At 32.3% G+C, this 21,566-nt stretch overlaps 1 protein-coding gene across 2 annotated transcripts in view; it reads left to right on the forward strand.

Annotated features, from left to right (window-relative positions):
• LOC118204009 (V-type proton ATPase 21 kDa proteolipid subunit c''-like) overlaps nucleotides 1-19,746 on the forward strand; it is a 78,813-nt gene extending 59,067 nt beyond the window's left edge. Inside the window, exons 3-7 of one of the 2 annotated variants that reach the window (XM_085817399.1) lie at nucleotides 4,458-4,541; nucleotides 15,075-15,222; nucleotides 15,353-15,401; nucleotides 19,058-19,248; nucleotides 19,428-19,746. In XM_085817399.1, the coding sequence (XP_085673525.1) occupies nucleotides 4,458-4,541; nucleotides 15,075-15,222; nucleotides 15,353-15,401; nucleotides 19,058-19,248; nucleotides 19,428-19,463 (508 nt within the window). In that variant the 3' untranslated portion in view covers nucleotides 19,464-19,746. The remainder of the gene's footprint in view (nucleotides 1-4,457; nucleotides 4,542-15,074; nucleotides 15,223-15,352; nucleotides 15,402-19,057; nucleotides 19,249-19,427) is intronic. The other variant, XM_085817400.1, reaches the window with a different exon arrangement.
• The last annotated feature ends 1,820 nt before the right edge of the window (nucleotides 19,747-21,566 follow it).

A 21,566-nucleotide genomic window follows, 5' to 3' on the forward strand; every position in this document is an offset into this window, starting at 1 on the left:
CCTCCATGCACTTTTGTACAAGCGGGAAACTAAATGAGCGGTCTTCTGCTGGCCAACAGAATGTCCGCCACATCGACAGAATAGTACTGGCTGATCGTTCAACTCAGTTATGTTTTCTAGTAGATACTGGAGCTGACATATCAGTGCTCCCGAGAACTAAAACAAATGCTCACCAACTTAATAAACTTGTACTGTATGCAGCCAATGGTACCCAAATTGCAACCTACGGCACCAAACTATTGACACTTGATTTAAACTTCGCCGGACTTTCAACTGGCCTTTTATTATTGCGGATGTAACTCAAGCAATTATTGGTGTCGACTTCTTGACACATTTCCACCTTCTAGTGGATGTCAAGAATAATTGCTTAATTGATGCTACAACTCAGCTGACATCACAGGGCCAAGCTTCTCACGTATCAAACGTACCTACCAACATAAGTGTTTTATCGGGCAGCACACGGTTTCATCGGTTATTAGCAGAATTCCCTGACATTTTAAACCCATCCAAATCAGGGCAGCATACTCATCAGCCAGAAGTGTATCATCACATTGAAACACATGGCCCACCTGTATTTTCCTAGCCTCGTCGTCTTTCTCCAGAGATGCTAAAAGCTGCTCACAAAGAATTTGAATTCATGCTAGCACAGGGAACCATTCGCCCATCTAAAAGTCCATGGGCCAGTCCACTTCACATGGTTAAAAAGTCTAATGGTGACTGGCGGCCTTGTGGAGATTATCGTCGACTTAATGCCGTCACAGTCCCTGACAGATATCCAGTCCCACATATCCAAGACTGTACCCATCTTTTTCATGGAACAAACATATTTTCTACCCTCGATCTTGCCAGAGCATATCATCAGATCCCAGTGCATGCTGAAGATGTGCCTAAGACCGCAGTGACTACACCATTTGGTCTCTTTGAGTACTTATATATGCCATTTGGCCTTCACAATGCTGGCCAAACATTTCAGCGTTTCATACACCAAGTACTGTCTGGTCTCGATTTCTGCATCCCATATTTTGATGATATCCTGGTTGCATCTACAGATGCGGAAGAACATTTTCAACATCTGCGTCAGATTTTCACTCGCCTTAAAGATCATGGATTAAAACTAAATCCATCCAAATGTGTACTTGGTCAACCCTCAGTTTCCTTTCTTGGATGTCTTATTACCCAGAATGGAGTTAAACCTTTACCGGAAAGAGTCAAAGCAATTAACGACCTACCCCAGCCCAAAACCATCTCTGAACTGAAGCGTTTTCTAGCAATGTTAAATTTCTACCGACGCTTTCTGCCAAATGCCGCAAAAACACAAGCCTGCCTACATGAGTTCCTGAAGAATAGCAAAAAAAATTATCAACGAGCTGTCCCTTGGACTGAATCTGCATCTGCAGCATTCGTGCAATGCAAACACGATCTGGCAAATGCAGCCACACTTTCTTATCACTCACCTAGTGATCAGCTCTCTATAATGGTAGATGCATCTGACACGGCCATAGAAGCAGTGCTTCAAGCCCATACCACTAAAGGACTTTCCCCAATGGCATTCTTTTCCAGAAAACTTACTACTGCAGAAAGGAAATACAGCACATATGACAGAGAGCTACTTGCTGTGTACTGTGCTGTTAAATACTTCCAGCACAACTTGGAAGGACACGACTTCATCATTTTCACCGATCATCGACCATTAACCTTCGCTTTTAGAAAAAACTCTGACTCATGTTCTCCTCGTCAGCTTCGACATCTGGATTTCATCGCCCAGTTTAGTACAGATATCAGATATGTCTCTGGTACTGATAATTGTGTCGCTGATGCCTTGTCTCGGGTAAACAATATCAACCGGACTACCCCAGATTTCTCTGAAATTGCATGATGAGGAACTCAAGAACCTAATCTCAAATCCACAAACCTCCCTTCAGTTACAACCGCTGCACATTGATCCAACGCTTAAAATTTACTGTGACATAGAGAACAATAGAATATGTCCCTATATTCCTGTCAATTTTAGACGTGAAGTGTTTAATGCCTTGCACAATTTGGCACATCCTGGAATCCGTGCCACCAAAAAGCTGATCGCAGACAGATTTGTCTGGCCAGCGATGAATCAAGACATCACAGAATGGACTCGTTCATGTATTAGATGTCAACGGTGTAAAGTATCCCGTCACACTCACAGTCCCATTCAACAATTTAACCTTCCAGCAAGACGCTTTGATCATGTACACTTAGACTTGGTTGGCCCATTGCCTCCTTCAAATGGTTACACTTACCTCCTCACTTGTATTGATCGGTACACAAGATGGCCTGAAGCCATTCCTATTGAAAATATATCCGCTGAAACTGTAGCTCGAGCATTCATCTCCCAGTGGCTTTCAAGATTTGGCATGCCTACCACCATCACTACTGACCAAGGCCGACAATTTCAATGTCACTTGTTCGCATCTCTCACCTATCTTCTTGGCATTCGCCATATTCGCACAACACCATACCATCCATCTGGAAATGGGATGGTGGAACGCTTTCACCGATCTCTCAAACAAGGTCTGAAGTGCCACAGTAGCACACATTGGACAGAAGCCTTACCCCTAGTCTTGCTTGGTCTTCGCACAGCATTCAAAGAAGACATTGGTAGCACTTGTGCTGAAATGTTATATGGTGCAACCCTCCGTCTGCCAGGTGAATTCTTTCACCCAGAATCTACTCCAGTTATCGACCCTCCAACATTCCTTCAACGTTTACGTGAGACCATGAGCAATATCTCGCCAACCCCAGCATCTTCGCATAACCAGCCAAGCTATTTTGTACATCCTGCGCTTGAGACATCTTCGCACGTATTCGTGCGCAACGATGCAATTAAGCCAACTTTAACACCTTCATATGATGGTCCATTCAAAGTTGTCAAACGAACACCGAAACATTTCACCATCATCTGCAATGGTAAACAATCAGTGATTGGAATCGATCGTCTCAAACCAGCATTTCTAATGCAAGATCCAACAACTTCCTCATCAACATCACTCCCGGAAGAAAGCTTACATCCCGTTAAAGAGCAACCTAAAACTACCAGATCTGGAAGAAAGGTTAAATTTAACCCAAAGTACTTATAACGTACCGATGGTACTTGGGGGGGGGGAGTACTGTGGCGTTCCGACAGATACTTCAACTTCTATTCATGAGATGGCGCCACGTGTAAAATCCAGTTCTTAATCAGAGCAGCAAAGCGACATCTTTACTCACTCAGACTTCTTGTCACACATCTGTACGCGAAGGTAGCATGAACTGTGTTCCGAGCTCTGTGTTGATCTCTGCAATGTAATTTAAATTGTAATTTAGTACTTAATATATTCTTTTGTTATAGGAGATTGTCTACTCTTATTTTCTTTAATTATATCATGCATTAAGCACACACGACCACCAAATAACATTTTTGAATTCCTTACTAAATGTAGTATTTCATCTCGATGTATTCCGTCTTTGATATGTTTTAAATCAAATTCCTCGTCATTATAAATATCATGAATACACATCAAATAGTTTTCTGGTTGCAATTTTCTAATTTCGACTATGCTTTACGCATGCACGCATTGAAAGAAATGTTTAATAAAGTAAACAAATAAATATTAAGCTTTTTTTTGTAAATTTTGATACCCTTTAGATCATAATTGTTCTTTATTTCATAAATTATGGTTTCATATTTTTAATTTTATAATTTCTGCATGCCATAACCAGATTTAAACTGATGATCTATAATCCGAAAAATCGATAATCCGGAATCGCCGAAGTCCCGACGATTCCGGATTAAAGACTTTTGACTGTACTTCCTTTCTTGCGTTAGAGTTGCCGCAATTATTTTTGGCAGTACTGTCATCAACAACAGGTTGATGATTGTTTATGGTCCTCAAAATGGAATAGTACCGTATTTGTTAAAAAGAAAGCTGTAATTCTATATTATAATACAGAACTACTCTACTGTGTGAATAATTAAGAGAAAAAAAAATTCAAATTAGTGTGCTTCTTGCAACTGTGAACAATCTCTATTTAAACTGTATAAAAAAAAATTAAGGAAACAGCAGCTATATAATACTTAACTACCTTTGACTAGCATTGAAGAAAGTAAACTACTTAATACCATATTTACATATGCATTAAAAAGAAAAAAATCTAATTGTCATAATATAGCGCTATAAATATTTTATTGCAAAAATTATGTATCTTTAAGCATTATTATTAAGGAACAAAGTATATAAATTATTTCATTGATTTTAAAAAAAGTAAAAAAATTGACATTAAATTTTTTCTTCTAAGTATGGTTTGTTGACAAATGCTACTGACAAAATGAAACTTATTTTGGTATGCAACAAAATAATTCAGTTTTATTGTGATGTTTTAATTTTGTAACTTGAATTTTAAACTAAATTTTCATGTGGTATAAATGAGACAATTCATTTCCATAGGCTTTTATCTGAGCTTTCCCCTTATATGTGGTGTTGCTTGGGAATTGGTTTAGCCATCTCATTATCTGTCGTAGGAGCTGCTTTGTAAGTATAGATTCTCATAAACAAGCGAGTGATGTGTGGATATTTTTATTTTAAGATAAAAGATAAGAGAAACTTGAATAAGTTTTATACATTTATAAATAATCTTGCTGTTATATGTATGTGCTTATCTGTGTGTCTATATATACAAGAGATAAATACGTATGTATGCATTTATAACATTTTGTTTACATGTTATAATTGAATTGTTTCAATGTGCCTGTAAGAAATGGTAGAAAAATGCTGTTACGGGATTTATTTACTGAAATATTGATCTTGGATATGCACAGTGAGGTCAAAAAAAGGAGGTAGTTAATAGTTCTCTAGCTCCCATTCTATCTGGCTGATCGATGAATTCTTAACTTCCATTTTTCATGTCTCGGAAGCACAACTGACAATATAAATAAGATTTATATGTAACTGTAATATATGTATCAACATTTTGATGCAAAATTAGACTTTTTCTGAAATAACATTCAAATTTTTTTCCATATTTCAAATCTATACTTTAAATTATGCCAAAGTGCCAAATTTTGTAAAAATTGCACTAGCAGTTTTTTTTTTTTTTTTTTTTTTTACATTTTAACTTTGTAATGTTAATTAAATAACGTACCTTTTCTAAATTTCTTTGCTTTTGTATTATTTGGAATTCAGGTGTAATCCAAATAAATTCTATTATTTTTTTATTTTAATAAATATTTTAAAATAATTTTTGGAAATTTTTCAAAAAAAGTGTTTGAATTTTAACCTATAAAAATTGACACACAATCTTAAAATAAATATTTTAAATCATGTTTTCAAAAAAGAATTTTATTAAAAAATTGTAAAGGTACATTATAAATATTAAAAATGTTTGGCAATGATTTCTGAACTAACATAGGATTAAAAATGATACCAATGCCAAATCTGAGCATCACATTTTTCCAAGTTTAGGTTCTTTTTACTTTTTGTGGATTAATTTTTCATACCACTTTATTTAAACATTGTAACAAAATTCAAAGTTTTTGCATCATGTAAATAATAACTTTGAACTAAATGAATCTTACATTTTTCAGAATTTTCAAATTCAGGACAAGAAGTTAAGATTTTTTTACACTTGATACAAGTTTGTTCACAATTACTTACAAATCTTAAAACCCAAGCAAACAGTTGAATTATTTTATAATAATATATGTTGTGTGGATGCGAAAGGAGTGCATCTTACGCCAAATTATTTAATTTTTTTCCCACCATTTAAATCTTTTTTTTTTTTTTTTTTTTTTTTCTGTGTACATCTACTTCAGGCCAACTATCAATTTCGCCAACCGGCCAACGTTGTGGATATCTCTGTAGCCACGAGGCCAGTCCCACCATCAGGAAACAATCACACCCTAAGCAGAATAGCCACGCAACATTAAATCAGCAATATTCATACTCTGTAGAATATCTTTCCATCCCAATTTGTCAAATGAGGAATTTCTTTCACTCAGTTGGTCGTAAAAACTGTCTATTTTCCCAGCTCTTTTATCCATCAAATAGCTGTGGTAGAATTAGAATAAAGTGCTTTTTTAAGATCTGGTAAACCTTTTAAATGATTTGTTCTTATGGTTTGAGTGCTTTGATGTTAAAATTTACAAGCCTAGTGCCTATACTACAAGCCATCAACTCCACTTGTAATATATTCAGAGGTCTGAGAGAAGCTATTCTCTGTAGCAATAACTACTTTCAGAATTAACTGTTGATTGAATATAGACACATGTAGCATATGCCCCTTTACTGGCATCAAGAAAAACAAGGAATTTAGGAAATTCAAACAAGCAATTCAGCAACAAAAACAATTACATTACATTACAAGTTACATTTTTAGTTCATAAACATATTTATACAATTTTGAGAATTTATTCAAAATACCTGGTGATAATTCACAATCCCGATTTTTTTTTTTACTTCCATAAGTTTTGTAACAGTAATTTTAGAAGTAGTGTTGTTAGAGTTAATAAGACAAGAGGATCAAAATATTTTGTTATTATATTAATATCTTGGTTATTTTCGTTCCATATGCCAATGGCCCTAAATTAGCACATCTTAAAGTAACAAATAAGTTCTGCATTATCTCTAAAATGGAAGTTTCTCCAGAATGCTTATCAACATTTTTGCAAGCAACAATACTTTCAAAACCACACAAACTGAAACAGCCCCTTGCTATTTGTATAAAGTGAACTTGTTCGTTAATATTAAAAACTCCAGATCCCAGTTACACAGTTGTCCACTTAAAATGAGTTTTTCAGTTTTTGAACAGTTTCATCATGCAGTGGAGGGCACTATTCTAAAAGTTGCATGATAGAGGCATTCAACAAGTAAGGCTAGAAAACTCAAATAAAACTTAACAATGTCTATAAATATCTTGCCCCTCATTACACAGGGGGAAAAAATGTAAGAAAATCTCTGTCTTTGGGGACAACAGATAACATCAAAAAAGTCTTTTCAATGCCAGCAATTATATCAATTGGATGATCAAGAGTATCAGGTAGTATTTCCATAAGATAAACCCTTTTAAGTAAGCAATCCTTTAAAGAAGATTTCCCTTTCTGAGAGCAAGAAACATCAAAAACCAGGTGAATTTTTAAAGATTTACTATCTAATTTAATCACTGCCCTGTGAGGGAAATAATGACATTGGTATTCAATTAATTTTTCGATACGCATTCAGTGACAGTCATTTTCTCTCATTCCTGGAATAGCTTTTGATAATCATATAAAATTTTAGCACATTTTAACCTAATCACTTTTTCATATCTCTTCGTTCCAGATTCTGTTATCACTTAAATATGTAGAATAGCATTTCCAAGGCAATTCTAGTTCGTATCTCCCATTGAAAAGAATTTTTATTTTTTCTTCAAAATCAGTTAAGCTGCCTTTCTCCATAACAATTTGGGATGAATCAGCTATTCTTAAAATTTGAAGTTCCTGTAATGCGCTCAAAGGAGTGTTCCTAACATGCAAAGACAAAGTAGTTAAAATGCTATCACCCACACTTAAATTCTGTTTCTCCAATTACATGTACTCAAGTTTAGTTTTCATGGCTCTTATCCCTGAATCTAGCTCAAATAAACTCCTAGTCAACAATTTTCCCAAACCATCAGCCCCAATTAAAAGAACATTTTCACTTTGCTCACACAAAAATCTCTCAAATCTATTTCATTTCATTTCAAGTCCTTTAGAATTCTACAGTCATTAGTTTTTGGAATAAATCCACATATCCTCTAAAAGAACTTCAAAACTACATGCATTTGAATCACTGACTTCAGTAGAAAATACTTAATGTTCCTTTACTTTCATTTCATTCCTCCCAAACAATGCACGTGTTTCAGTTTCATTCCTAAGTGGAGGAACATTCAGTAATGTTACAGTTTTTCTGCCTATGTAACTACTTTGCTATCTGAATCGCATAAAGTGCAAATCTTCCACTCTTGATCTTGAGTTCAAATGTGCTCTATGCAAAGAGTTTGCAAGTACTTCTACAACAATTAGAGAAGGAATTCTCTGTTTTACATGCATTCTCTTTTCGTTGTTTAGAACATATTATATCAAACTGAGAATTATTTCACTGAGAATGATTCAACTGATTTTTTTAGCATTTCAAAATTTGCATAAATAGCCGTCTTTTTTAAGGCATGAAAAATAGGCATCTTTCTTTAATAATAACTGTATTTTATCACTTAAAATCACTTCTCATGTTTTAAAACATTTTTTGCTGTGGTAGAATTTATCACATAAAATTAAGTTGCCTGCATTTTTATCAAGATTCGCCACTGTGGAGGCTGTCACAAGTTCATCATCCTTTCTAGGAACAGAGCTCCTCTTTTTAAGATTAAGGTGAGAACCAAAACCCAGTTCTTGCTAATGTCACCATTTCTTCGCCTAGAACTTCTTAGTGAAACAGAACAAGCTGAAATTTAATTAATTTATGGGTTTGCATCTACCCAAGGCAGGGTGTTTTGAAAATCCAGGAAGACCAAAGTCATTCTGAAAACATGGAAACACTTTATTGAAGCACATACAAGGACAGACACAAAACCAAATTGTTCCTTCACATTTCAGACTAAAGAATAATTCAGATTCTCAAACATTCTAGAAGATGTCACCCTACCCTAGGTTTAATTTACTTCACTTCATAACATCCCCCCCCCCGGTTGAGACTTGATAAAAGTGTCAAACTGAAAACATATTTGAATGCATTCAAAATCTTTCTCATAATAAGATTTGCATTAAGTGAATTCCAACTTGACAATTTTTCATTGTGTACAAATTTGATCAATAGCCTAGTAAAATCACATTTGTGCAGTAACAGTACTGGATGCAGAAAGAATTCTTCATCATCTCAATGAATTATCTTAAGTTTTTAGTCTTAAAATTTATCTTCATCTTTAAATGTAACAAAATTCAAAGATTTTACATCAGGTAAATAACTTTGAGTTAAATGAACCAAACATCAGAATTTTCAAATTCAGGTAAAGAAGTTTTTTTTATACTTGATATGAATTTGCTGACAATGTTTGCCATTAGAATTTGTTTAAGGTCTTCTGGGTTTCATGGGAGATGTGTGAGAGAGCATTTTCTTGAAAAAGGATCACTTGTTTTGTGAGAAGGCTGGTCGATTGCTTTCCGTAATTTCATCAGAGTACTGTTGAGTTTATAATGCTCCCTTGGGGTAGGAAATCAATCAAGAGTAGTCCACTGCAATTGAAGAAACATGAAAACATCACTTTCTGTGCAGTCGGTCATCACTTTTGATTTCCTTGGTGGAGGAGATGTGTGACTCTACTGCTTATTCATTTTCTTGGATTTGTTTGTGTGAACTAGGACCTATCACCTGACTGAAATAGCCTCCTCTACTAGAGAGTGGAGGGGGCTATTTCCCAGAATTTCTAAATATTATACATACTTAATGCTAACAATTTCTAGCACGATGGGGCCTGGGCACATCAAAATATTCCGTCAGTACAGACAGAGAAATTGAATGGAAAAGGCTTTATAAGTTACTTTTAACCTTCTTTATTTATACTAGATGACAGCACAAACAAGTTGTGTTTAGTTTATAAAGACCCTCATTTTTTTAAAGAAATCCAGACTTTTTTTAGGATATAAAAGAAATTGTTTGAAAAGCAATGTCTGTTATTTTCTTAGATATATGCTGATCTCTTTGTTCTATATTAGTTTTAAATTTTTATCTTGAAATCTTGAGTAAAATTAAATGACAAATATCTAGTGTGCCCAGAGTGGTGTCACTGCAGTGTTTTCTTTGGTGAGCTTATTCACAACAGAAAGGTGTGTGCACATCTGCGTTTGATTTCCTGTTTTTCTTTTGTTTGGAGGAGAGGTTTGGTTATTAACTAAGAAATTGCTATTTCTTTTTTCCTCTGAAGGTCGGAGGTAATTTTATCAGTTAGCTGTTTGATTTTTCGCTAGAGCAGTTCTCATTCTTTCACTTTCATTGAAAGAAGTTTTATTAGCTGTATGTTTTGCTAGTTTTGAGTTGTAAGATGTTTTTATCATTTATTTTATAGTTTATATTTTCTTAATTTAGATGTAATAATAGTTAATTTTTTTCTGATTTTTAATTTTTTGCAAATGGATGGGAGAAGGCTGGCTATTTCTGAAGCAGTGAAAATGCTAAACGAATTGCCTTCAGATAGTGAATCCAATACGGATCCCGGTACCTGTGCAAAACATGTAGTGTTAGGTTGTTGTTTCAAAGGTGGTGTCACTTGCTTCAGAAAGTACCACCATGAAAAAAATAGATGAAAGTGTAAATATGAAATGTAAATATCATATAGCCAAGTTACCTTTTTACTTCCTTTCGTGAAGTAAAGGGAGTATTTTTTCATTTATATGCATATGATCATCATATAACCAAAGAGAGCTTTTTGACAGGTGTAGAGTAGCAGTCCTCTCCATAGTGCACCCTGGGTAATGCTAAATCTGCTATGGGACTCGGAATCTAGTGTTTTTTAAATCGTAGGCAAAATGTTTTACTCTATTTCATGCTTCCTAATGATGCTCGCTTCAGCACTCTTTTCGAAGCTCTATTCATACTGTGAGCCCGCTTCAGGCACACCCACAGAATTAAAATGGTAAGTGCTATCTCTACAAAATTTTACTTGTGTGTGTCTTTAGGCCTGACTAGACTGTCTACATTTTTTTCTAATTGAAATTCTGACTTTAAAAGGTAGCATGCCAAAAGGGGTTAAATAGCATGAAAGTTTCTTGGTATTATTGTCAACTGCAATTATTACTTCAATTTTGCTTTTCTCTTTAGTATTTGAAAACAATTTTATACATAAATTTTGAATATATTCTTTTCATAGAGCCCAATGCTTTAAATAATTATACCATTATTATTCTAAATTTTATATACTAAGTATATATATCAAAACTTATCTAAATAATAATAATAATGACAAAAAGAAATAATTCCATTTTATATATATTTTCTGTCTGAAATATTAAGGGTGGCATTTGCAGGTAAAATTTCCATGGGTTAAACTCTGGAATTCAAATGTATTGAATGTTAAATATTAAATTTTCAGACTGACATTTATTACATTTATTTCAAATCTAATTTGTTTAATTATGAAATAAATAACTTAAATAAACAAAATACGAAAACTTTCCAAGTTGGGCAAAAGAATAAATTATGACAACCCATTTTGATTCTTTTATTTACTAAATTTTTCTTACAGGAATCCATAGGAAATTTTTAGAAAATCCATAAAAAATTTATTTTGATAAAGTTTGTTAGAAAAAGTTTATTGAAAACTACCTTCATCACAAATTGTAGATGCTGATTGGTCAACCTGGTTCTTTTCTTCGACTTATTAATTTTCAACAGTGGACGAAATAAATTGTTTTCATATTAAAATGTACTCCCAGATGATGTGATTACTCCTATTGCAGAAATTCATAACTGAGAGTATTTATCGTTTGACAAGTAGGTTTTCTGAGGTGTTACTCACGCTTGTTTTTAATGGTAAAAAAAAAAAAAAAAAAAAAAGAGAATGTAGAATTGGACTCCCAATCATTAAAATCTTAAATTTTTTCCCTTCAAATTCTTGTAATAATTAATATCATAATAACGCTAATTAATTTAAGGTGATGCTATAGTATGGGGCCTAACAGTCTGCTTTTAGTCAGCATGGTGTGTGGTCCGCTGATCTCTTTTTAGTATAGTGTATGGTCCATCAATAAAAAATGGTATAAAACACAAAAATATATAGTTCTTTCTAGAAAATTTATCAAAAAATGAAATAAATAGTTGCCACACCTTATTGCATTAATACCATTTATATACGTACACATCTCAAAGCACATTTATTTAAAAAAATAACAATTAGGGTAGTAGTAGTAGTAGAAAAAAATATCTAAGAAAGGTTTTATGTGAAGCTTTTACATCTCTTAAAAAGGCTGCAAGAGAAATGGTCTAGGTGAGACTGAAAATGGCTATTTGGCATACCTCTGATTTTCTTTAATGTGCACACTTTTGCATCAAGTCAAAATCTTTCAGTCAATTGTGTGTGTACTTTGTTGTTGGATTAACTTTCTTGAGATTAACACTTAGAGGATAGTAATCTACTCCTGTTAAATTCGTGTAGGCTGGCCATTCATCACAATATATAACTGATCCAGCGGCAACTTCATGCTGTACTATTGATATTAAGATAGCTGTATATCGATGCTGCACATAAAAGTATTAAGTCCAAACACTCCTTTAGACCAAATAACCATGGACCATCAATTTATGTGCTGTGGTTTCTGTTATTGGGAATGTTGGTGTTGCTGGCATATTCACAAAGCCTACAGACCATTTCTCTACGGGCTGCTATCATTGGAGGAAACATCTGCTTAGTGGTCATATTTGGAATGGCGAGTTATCGCCCTGTAGGCGTAGTAATTAATGCAAAACAAACGTTATTTCATTCAATATTTTTTTAGTTTATGAATGAAAGCTTAGAGGAATTGTGTGGAATATATTTTAAATAACCTACTGATCTTATTAATAGTTTATTTGTATTTGAATTTAAACTTTTAAAAGTACATAATTGTTTTACAAGGAAAAGGTGTTTACATCGAGATAGCATATGCACTTTTTCGTCATTTCTGTTGTGTAAATTTCCATAGCGCATTCATTTATACAAATAAAGGAATATTAAAAAATTAACCAAAGGAAAACATTCAGTAAACATTTAAGGGCATCAGATATCTATTCTTTTTACCTAAATTATGAGTAAGTATAACTATACTTACTCATAATTTGGTAAAAAGAATAGATATCTGACGCCATTTTTTATTCCATTATGCACTATTTCTATTGAAATGCTTTTCAGGATATTGAATAGTAATCTTGCTACTGGTACCTACTACAAAGAGTACAAACCAATAAATAAAAATAAGAAAAATTAAAATTAACAAAAATAGAAAAAATTAAGGCGTTTAATTTTTTAAAACCACACCCGAAGGCGAAAAGACAAAGTCATTCAATAAAGTTATAAATAAATCCATGCAAAGCAGAGTTTATGAAAGCTATGAGCGGGGATAGAACTGGCGATCTAGAAGCCTGAGAGTTTTTCTCACGCTCGTTACCGCTGAGCTGTGGTTTCTCCGATGGATTATGCCCACTTTTTGGTACACGACGCTCAAATACAAATTGTAAAGGCGATGAACCAAAAGTTGCCAGCCAAGCACTAGATTCTGCAACCCTACGTTTCCTGTTTTAACCAATCGGAGCAAACAGCAACAGAAATGGTCTGTAGGCTTTGTGAATAAGCGTGTTGCTGTCTTCAGATAAGTTAGGTCTATCCCCCTTTAGAATTAGGCCTTGGTTATACTTTGTCTGACCTGCAAATCTACCTACCTACATCTGTTTTCATGGGACTCTCATCAGAACCTTGCATCTATGCAATGGAATTGTATATTTCACAGCACATATTAAACTAGTCAAAGATGGTATTTTGGAAGTCTAGTAAGAGTATCCATAGGGATCTCCTTGACAAAAATAGCACAAGCTTCAGGATTTTGCATACAGTCAGATTGAAATAAATCCTTATATTTATACCTGTGCAATGAAAACAAAGTTTCCTTTTTAAATGAATTGTCTGACATGGCAGACTTTCCAGAGGCTGTGGAAGACTCGTCTGCAATCTCCATCTCTATCCCATCACCTGCATATCACTACACACCAATGACAAGGTTCTGCACATCTGTGTTCTTCTAAAAGACCATGTTCTTATATAAAATATAGAGCAGTTTTTTCTCGTAAGGGATGCTGAAACCCAAAAATCTTCAAAAAAAAAAATGGTGATATCAGATTTTTGCATTTTCAAATTCTCTTAACTTTTTATCTTTCCAAAAATACCATTCTTTAATCTATGAAAATTAGATCTGTAAAAAATGTAGTTTTAAATTGTCATTGAATGCTTTGATAAATGAGGGTTTTTACATAAAAACACGTTTTCCTCCAAACATGATTTTTTTATATTCGATGTACTTTTTTTCAGGAACTACTGCTCACAGGTATCTAAAATTTGTATGGCTTATTTAGTAGGTTTCCTAATAGTTACTGAAATGAGCTTTTTGTGATAAATGAAGAAAAAAAAAATTTAATTTTTTTTTGTGTTAGAAAATGTAAATTTTACTATAACCTAACAAAATATTCTGTAATATTCTGTATACCTAACAAAATATTCTGTAAATTACTCTAAAATTCAAAGTGTTTCAAAAGCTCATTTCAGTATAATCAGATAGGTATACTTGAATTACCCAAAATATTTCAAGCGTATCTACAGCAGATTTTGAGAAAAAGGTACATCAAACATGGCCAATTTAACATTGCCTGTATAGGGGTTTCTGATACTCCTTGTAAAACTCTTTTAATAGCATCATGAAAATTATGGCTTTATAAGTTATTTGAACAGCTTTAAACAAAGATGAAAGTAAGTACTACTCTGTGTTTCATTTCTTTTGTAAATACTGTGAGGTACCTAACAATTACATAACATAATTAGTAAAAACCATTAATAAAATTAATATTTATAAGTATTAAAAAAAGTAAGTGAACCATATGCTATAGTGGCACCAATTTATAAGAAATGTATTCATGGGCTGTTTGAAATTATCATGGTAGCTACAAGGTGGTCTATGAACCACCAGTCTGAGACTATTGCCATACCATCTATGAATCCCATTTCTTTTTATAAAACCTTGGTTGTAAATAATAAAATAAAAATTTAAATTACTTATTAGTTAGAAAGTTGCCAAAATGATTGAAATGCTGCAATAATGCAGAAAGAAAATACCTTGAACTGTAAATATAAGTGCATAGAAATCAAGTATTTTCTACTATTAGCAAAAGCACTTAGATAACTTTGATCGAGATGATGTGGCATATTATTTATATTTCATTTAAATAATCTCATACTTTGATGACATAATATATATGAATGTATTTAAACGTGATTTCATTCAATATTAAATTTATAATACTTCTTTTATGGTTTCATAGGGGCATTTATACTACTGGAGTAAGTATTGTAGGTGGTGGTGTTAAAGCTCCAAGGATAAGAACAAAGAATTTGGTGAGCATTATCTTTTGTGAGGCTGTGGCTATTTATGGAATCATCATGGCTATAGTTTTGGTCAATCAACTCAGAGTAAAGTTCCATTTATTATTTTATTTAAGGAATATTTTTCGTTTTCGTAATTTTATTATTGTTGTTACCATGTGGCAATTAAACTTACTTTTTTGTATTAGCCTTATCGACAGTACTTTTTTTTAATTAGGCATACAATCCAAATGACAAAGCACTGTTGGCTGATAACTTTATGTCAGGTACGTAAATAGATTTTGTTGTCTTAAAGTTGGGTTTGTTCAACTTTTGTATATATGGGATTGACTTTTTACTTGAAAATGTGTCAAGGTCTTAGTTAAAAAGTAGCCGTGGAAAAAAATACAGATTAAATTTTATTTTATCTTATTGCTAATGGAAAGTGTGTCTCCAGCTGTTCATAATTTGGTGTATATTCAGACAAAGATAATGATATTGAATCTTCAGTATGGGTAAAAAAAAACAATTTTTATAAGTACCTAGATCCAAAATAAGAGTTCTTATATTTATAAATAAGATATTCTTATATTTAGTGATATTGGGATACTTTTCTTAACTCTTGCATTCCCAGAAATCTTCAAATTGTTTGGCTTGTAAGCTAAGTAATTTGTAGAGCTTTTAATTTTATTTTGTATATTCATAATTATATTTTTAAAGGTTTCTGATCTTATAGCAAATAGAGATGGAATTACCGTGAGAATTATTAGAAATACTTGAAAGTGATGAAGATAGGAATATTTTCTGCACTGTTTGGGTTTCGGAAAAAAATAAAATAAAATAAAATAAAACATTAATTTATGTTCCTAAAAAAAGAAAAAACTGTTCTAACATTGCATAATGATGATGCTATAGGTGATACTACTGGAGAAAAGAAAATGCGAGAAATTATATATTTTTATAATATCACTAAGGGTGCAGTGGACACTGGATGAAATAGCAGAAAGTTTTTCAATTGCCATAATAAAAAGGAGGTGGGCAATGCTAACTTTTGAATTATATTACTTTCAATTGCTACTCCACCAGCAAGATGCTGAAGTAGATGTCTGTTTTTGAGGGACATAGCTTTACAGTTAATAAAAAAAACTACTGAACAACGATCAAAGATTAATACTTTATCGAGAGACTTACGTACTGCATGCAAAAGAAGAGCAGAAGTTTCGACGAATATATCAAATGCGAAACAACTAAGTGTAAAAGATGTGATGAAGTTTTTTTTTTTTTTTTTTTTTTTTTTTTGCCCTCGAGCCAGGGACATCATCGAGACAGGTTCATTTGAAACATCGCACAAATGCGATGTTTAAAATGAGAACATTCTGTGCCAAGAACACATGAATGTATTGTATTAAAAGTGTAAACAGATCCAAGGTTCGTAGCGGTCCTTATAAGTGCTTATAAGTCCTTATATTTGAAAATAAAATATAAAGGCCCTTATAGGTGCTTACTTTTTTTTTAAAGCCCTTATTTTTTTGTTTTTAGTGCTTATTTTTTGCTTTTAGTGCTTTTTTTTTAATCCTATGTTTTTAATGAACGCGCATTTTTTCCCCGTACCAAAGCCGAAACTAAATAAACAACTTTTCTTCCTTATATGCAACGTCAGATGGTGAATCATACTCCCGAAAATTGCTTTCCCCCCCTTCTCTGCATTAACGTAACCTATGGTGTGCGCGAGAGTACAGACAGGTGCACTTCGTTCTATTGGCCAAAGAACTGCGAAAACGTAGAAAATTCCGGTACATTCTGTTTTCTTTTCCTCCCACCCAAATTCTACACACGTTTGAATTTCTATCAAGATTTTAATAAATTTGCATTCCCGTTCCGGGTGGTCAGTTCATATTCGTGTTTATTATGATCGTTATACTTATATTATGAGCATATGTATGAATATTTGTAATAATATAATTGCAGTAACTGCTGAAGTATAGATAAACTTCCAAAAATGGGTGTGTTTTTACACAGATTAGCTTTCTAAGGAATAATATTCGGAATGGCTTAAATAAAAGGAAAGTAATTGAATAGTCAAAATAATTTCATTTTCTTTGCCAATACATTATACAGTACGGAGGTTGGGAGTTTCTCCGCAAAATCTCCAATATTGAAGCAGCGGACTTTTTTTTTTTTTTTTTGTCACTGTCCGATCTGGATTGAATAGGACGAAAAGTTTTTGCGGTCTACCCAACCCAAGCGAAGATTGATTCTATTTCGGAAATTTAATACAGTCTGTTGAAAATTAGAATCAGAAACACCCCAGATTAGTAAGTCTCTTTCTTTTCCTTTATTTAGTTCTTTCTCCGAATACCGGCAGGTGTTGATTCCGATTGCGTAATATCACATACGGAAGAATTACGCCGCACGTATTGCGCAATAATTTGCGGTATTTTGCATTGGTAATTAATTTTGATGTTCAGTCTGAGATTTGTTTATGAACACTTAAAAGAGTTTTACTGTGCTTTCTAAGCAGAATATTTTTCAGTTCCGTTGGTTTTTATATGATGCATACATCGAAATGTCAAAATCCTTTATTTAGCCTAAATTTAAATCTAAAGAACGGCTACAATCTCCCCCACTCCTCTTTTTCCAGTTACTATCCGAAAAATTCGGGAATTTCCGAGTATGCTGGTTAGTTAAGCTTTTACTGTTAAAGGATGACTGAATGAAGCAATTTCCCGTCTTCTGATTTCAGAAATGTGCCTCTTTTTTACTTAAATTACTTTGCTTGGGATATGTGTTAAGGGAAAACTGTTATGCAATGAAAATTTAGAAAATGTTCAGAATTTTGATTTAAGTTAAATTATTTAAATGTTAATAAGAGTGGAAAAATAAATTGTATTTATTATTAGGTGCCGAACGAATACAATTAATATAGCTTATTATTATTTATTTTCTATATTTTCAATTGAAATATCATCATTAAATTTTGTAATAAAGTTTAGTTCTGCATAGTTTTTTTCCTTCTCATTGTAAACTAGTTCTGTAAATTGAACTGTCATTTAAAATTAAAAAAAAAAGTTAATTGTTTTCCATTGTTGAGGGCTCATTCTCTTAATAAATATTGCATTGCTCATATTTTAAATTACAAGTCTAATTTTTCTTTTAAGGTTATGCAGGTGTGTATAATGTAATTAGACAGGTGCTTATTTTTTTCTTAAAATGTGCTTGAAAAGTGCTTATAGGTGCTTATTTTTTTAACTAATATGTGGCTATGAACCCTGAGATCAAATAAGGATTGTGTATTAGAGATGCAATAAGACCAAGGAAATTTATTATTTTCATTTATCTTAATTTTAACTCTCTATAAGCTGATTTTGGAAATTAATTTCTTGTAACCCAAGTATCATTCATGTGTTATAAAAGAAAATAAAGCTTTACAATTAAATAAAATTACCGTGTTTTAAATATTGGGGTATGTGATACCGCACTCTAGTAACTTTTCTTTATGCGTCTTCCGCCGGGTTAAATGTCAACTGACTCCTCATTTAATTAGTTATCTGCCAAACCTATTGTATCTAATAAACTGCTGGTTTCCTGACTGACTGCTCAACTGATGAATGTTATTTTCATATGGTGGTTGAAAATGCATTGATTCAAATTTTGCAAGCCAAAGAACACATTATACGGTTTGATTTTCGAATTACTATTACATGACTGTTGTGTGTGTACATATCCAACTCTTTGACATACTCTGTAATGTAATCTTAGTCTTTGGTTCTATGAGACATGTAAAAATATGAAATTATATTAAGAGTTCATGAACATTATGCAAGAGATTATAGCCATAATAATCTCTTTAAAACAAGAATAGCAAAAGTATAAACAGAGATAATTAAAGTGATACAGATCAATTAAAATTTTTCACTAATAAGAAATGTAATTTATCAAATAGGATATGTAATGTTTGGTGCTGGGGTTACTGTTGGTTTTTGCAACTTCTTCTGTGGTCTGTCAGTTGGAATAGTAGGTTCTGGAGCAGCCTTGGCTGATGCTGCTAATCCCACGTTATTCGTCAAAATTCTGATTGTGGAAATTTTTGCTAGTGCTATTGGACTATTTGGATTAATTGTTGCGATTATTATGGTAAGTAAATTTATAAATAAGTAAAGAATAGTTACTATCATTCAATTTTATGAAAAAAAATGTAAATAAGCTATAATTGTTTATATGTAAAGCTACTAAGTATTTTTAATTTATAATAGTTAATTTGAACTGTGGTATGATGACGTTGATACTTATGCATAATATTTTATTTCTCGCAGAATGCAAAAGTGAAAATGGGAGAAAAACCATCATGAATTCTTGATGTGCCGTTACTTTTCCAATACTCATTATTTATTCAAGTATATTAGATAACCTAGAAAATTTAAATGTCAGCATGTGATCATCTGTTGTGTATTTATTATCTCCTGTGATATATATTGTAGACTCTGGGGAAAATGTATCCATGCAGTTCATTTCAATGGGAGAAAAAAAAATCAACTGAATTCCATTTTATTATGGTGTATAAAATTTCCATGGCTATTGTATTGTGTGAAAATATGTCAGTCACAAAAATAAATTATTTAAATGTCAAGCTAATTATTGTTAAATATATTCTTACTTTTTTATTCATGACTTTTTATTAAATATTTATAGATAACATAGAAGCAAATATGGTAACAACAAAATCCAACTGAAAAATAATTATTTCAAATCATGAGAAATTTAATTTTGTCATTTAATGTTCCAATATGCATTTAATAATGAATTTTTTAAATATTTTTAATATTTAATAATTATTTTTGACATAAAAAAAGCTGATACATGCTGCAAAAAACTTAAATACAAAATAATTTCCAAACTTCTATGTTATGTTTCAACCTTTAATGTAATAAAGCATTTGTTTTATGTTACTCCTAGGAATATGCATCGTGGCATTTAGTATTATTTCTTTGAATTTAAGTTAGCATTTATATCATCAGTCAAACGTTCTGCATTAATGCAGTTACCAATGGAATGCTAGAAGGTGTTGCAGTCAAGTTCCAGAAAGATTCTTCGATGATTTTAAAGTGTTGTTTTTCTTTTATATTTATTAAAATAAATAGGTGGTCACTAGTCCATCAGATGCATGTTTGAAGTGAAATGTCTGTTGTATTTTAGTCCTTTTAGATTGGCAGAGACTCAGAACCTGATCTTTTGGGAAGTTGGACCTCCATCTCTAAGATCCTATATTGATCCCTCTGTGAGACTACTGAAATCCACTGCACTCAGCCTGAAAACCATCTTAGGATATTATTAAGGCACGTTTCCACTACTGCATATGAACACGTTGCAGCAGTTGAAGACACACCTATGGCATCCGTACAAGCATTTCCACTGACATGTATCCGTAGATTATTTTCATTTTCCGCCGCTAGGTCTTACTGTAATATTTTGTTCGTGAGTTACTACGCTGAACATCTGAATTTTTCCCGCTTAAGCGAGTATTGTCTGTTTTGGATTTGATATGGATCCTGACGTAAAACGCAGAAAAGTTTTGTTTCTTTTACTTTTAAAGAAATGAGAAGCAAAACGAGGCGGTTATTAGAAATATTTATTTCTGCTTATAAACTGCAAAAGTATGCTAGCAATTTTTAGATAAGTAAGGTTATAATGCATATTATGAACGTTTTTTGTGTCAAATTTCTTTGCATTTCTAGAAGCCTTAAATATTAATGAAATAATATATATATTATAACTAAAATGTACTGTTACTGAAAAAATAAATAAATAAAATAAAAAAGTTAAATGAATTAAAAAATAGTTGGTACTTTAACAAATACAGAGCAACTCTAAAGAAAGGTTCACAATATGTACACAAAATTTGCAATGCTTGTATACCGCTGACTGCCATGCGAGATTGTGTATTTTTAAAATATGCCCAAATTTGGAGAAAAAGCACGTAATATATAAAATTTTAGCATTGATTTCTTAATTTTTAATTTCTTCAGGGTCATAGCTCGATAATTTATTAGAAATCTCGTTTGTTTTAAAATGCACTATGGCAGTTATATTTTATGCATAATTCATGAAATATTATTTTTAATTTAAAATTTTTAATTCATATTTCTTTTTATAGAAGAAGCTAAAAAAATAAGCTTTTCTCTTTATGTATGTATATACACACATTAGGTAAATAAAATAGAAATATTTATTTAATTCCTCAGCTTCTGCTGGAGAGGACTGAATTTAAAAGTAATTATTATAGTATTTTTTAAATGTTTAAGGCATTAATAATACTGTCTTATGTTAATTGTTGAGCTGGAAACATCCCAAAGTCTGAGCACATGAATGTATATTCACATAAAAGTGAAACGAAAAAAATATATATATGTACAGGGTATGCTTAAAATTCGTATTATATAATTTTCAAAATTTTT

This window comes from Stegodyphus dumicola, chromosome 5 (genome assembly GCF_044657685.1).
Source record: "Stegodyphus dumicola isolate Sdum_Otavi_A_Nest chromosome 5, ASM4465768v1".
Classification (NCBI taxonomy): domain Eukaryota; kingdom Metazoa; phylum Arthropoda; class Arachnida; order Araneae; family Eresidae; genus Stegodyphus; species Stegodyphus dumicola.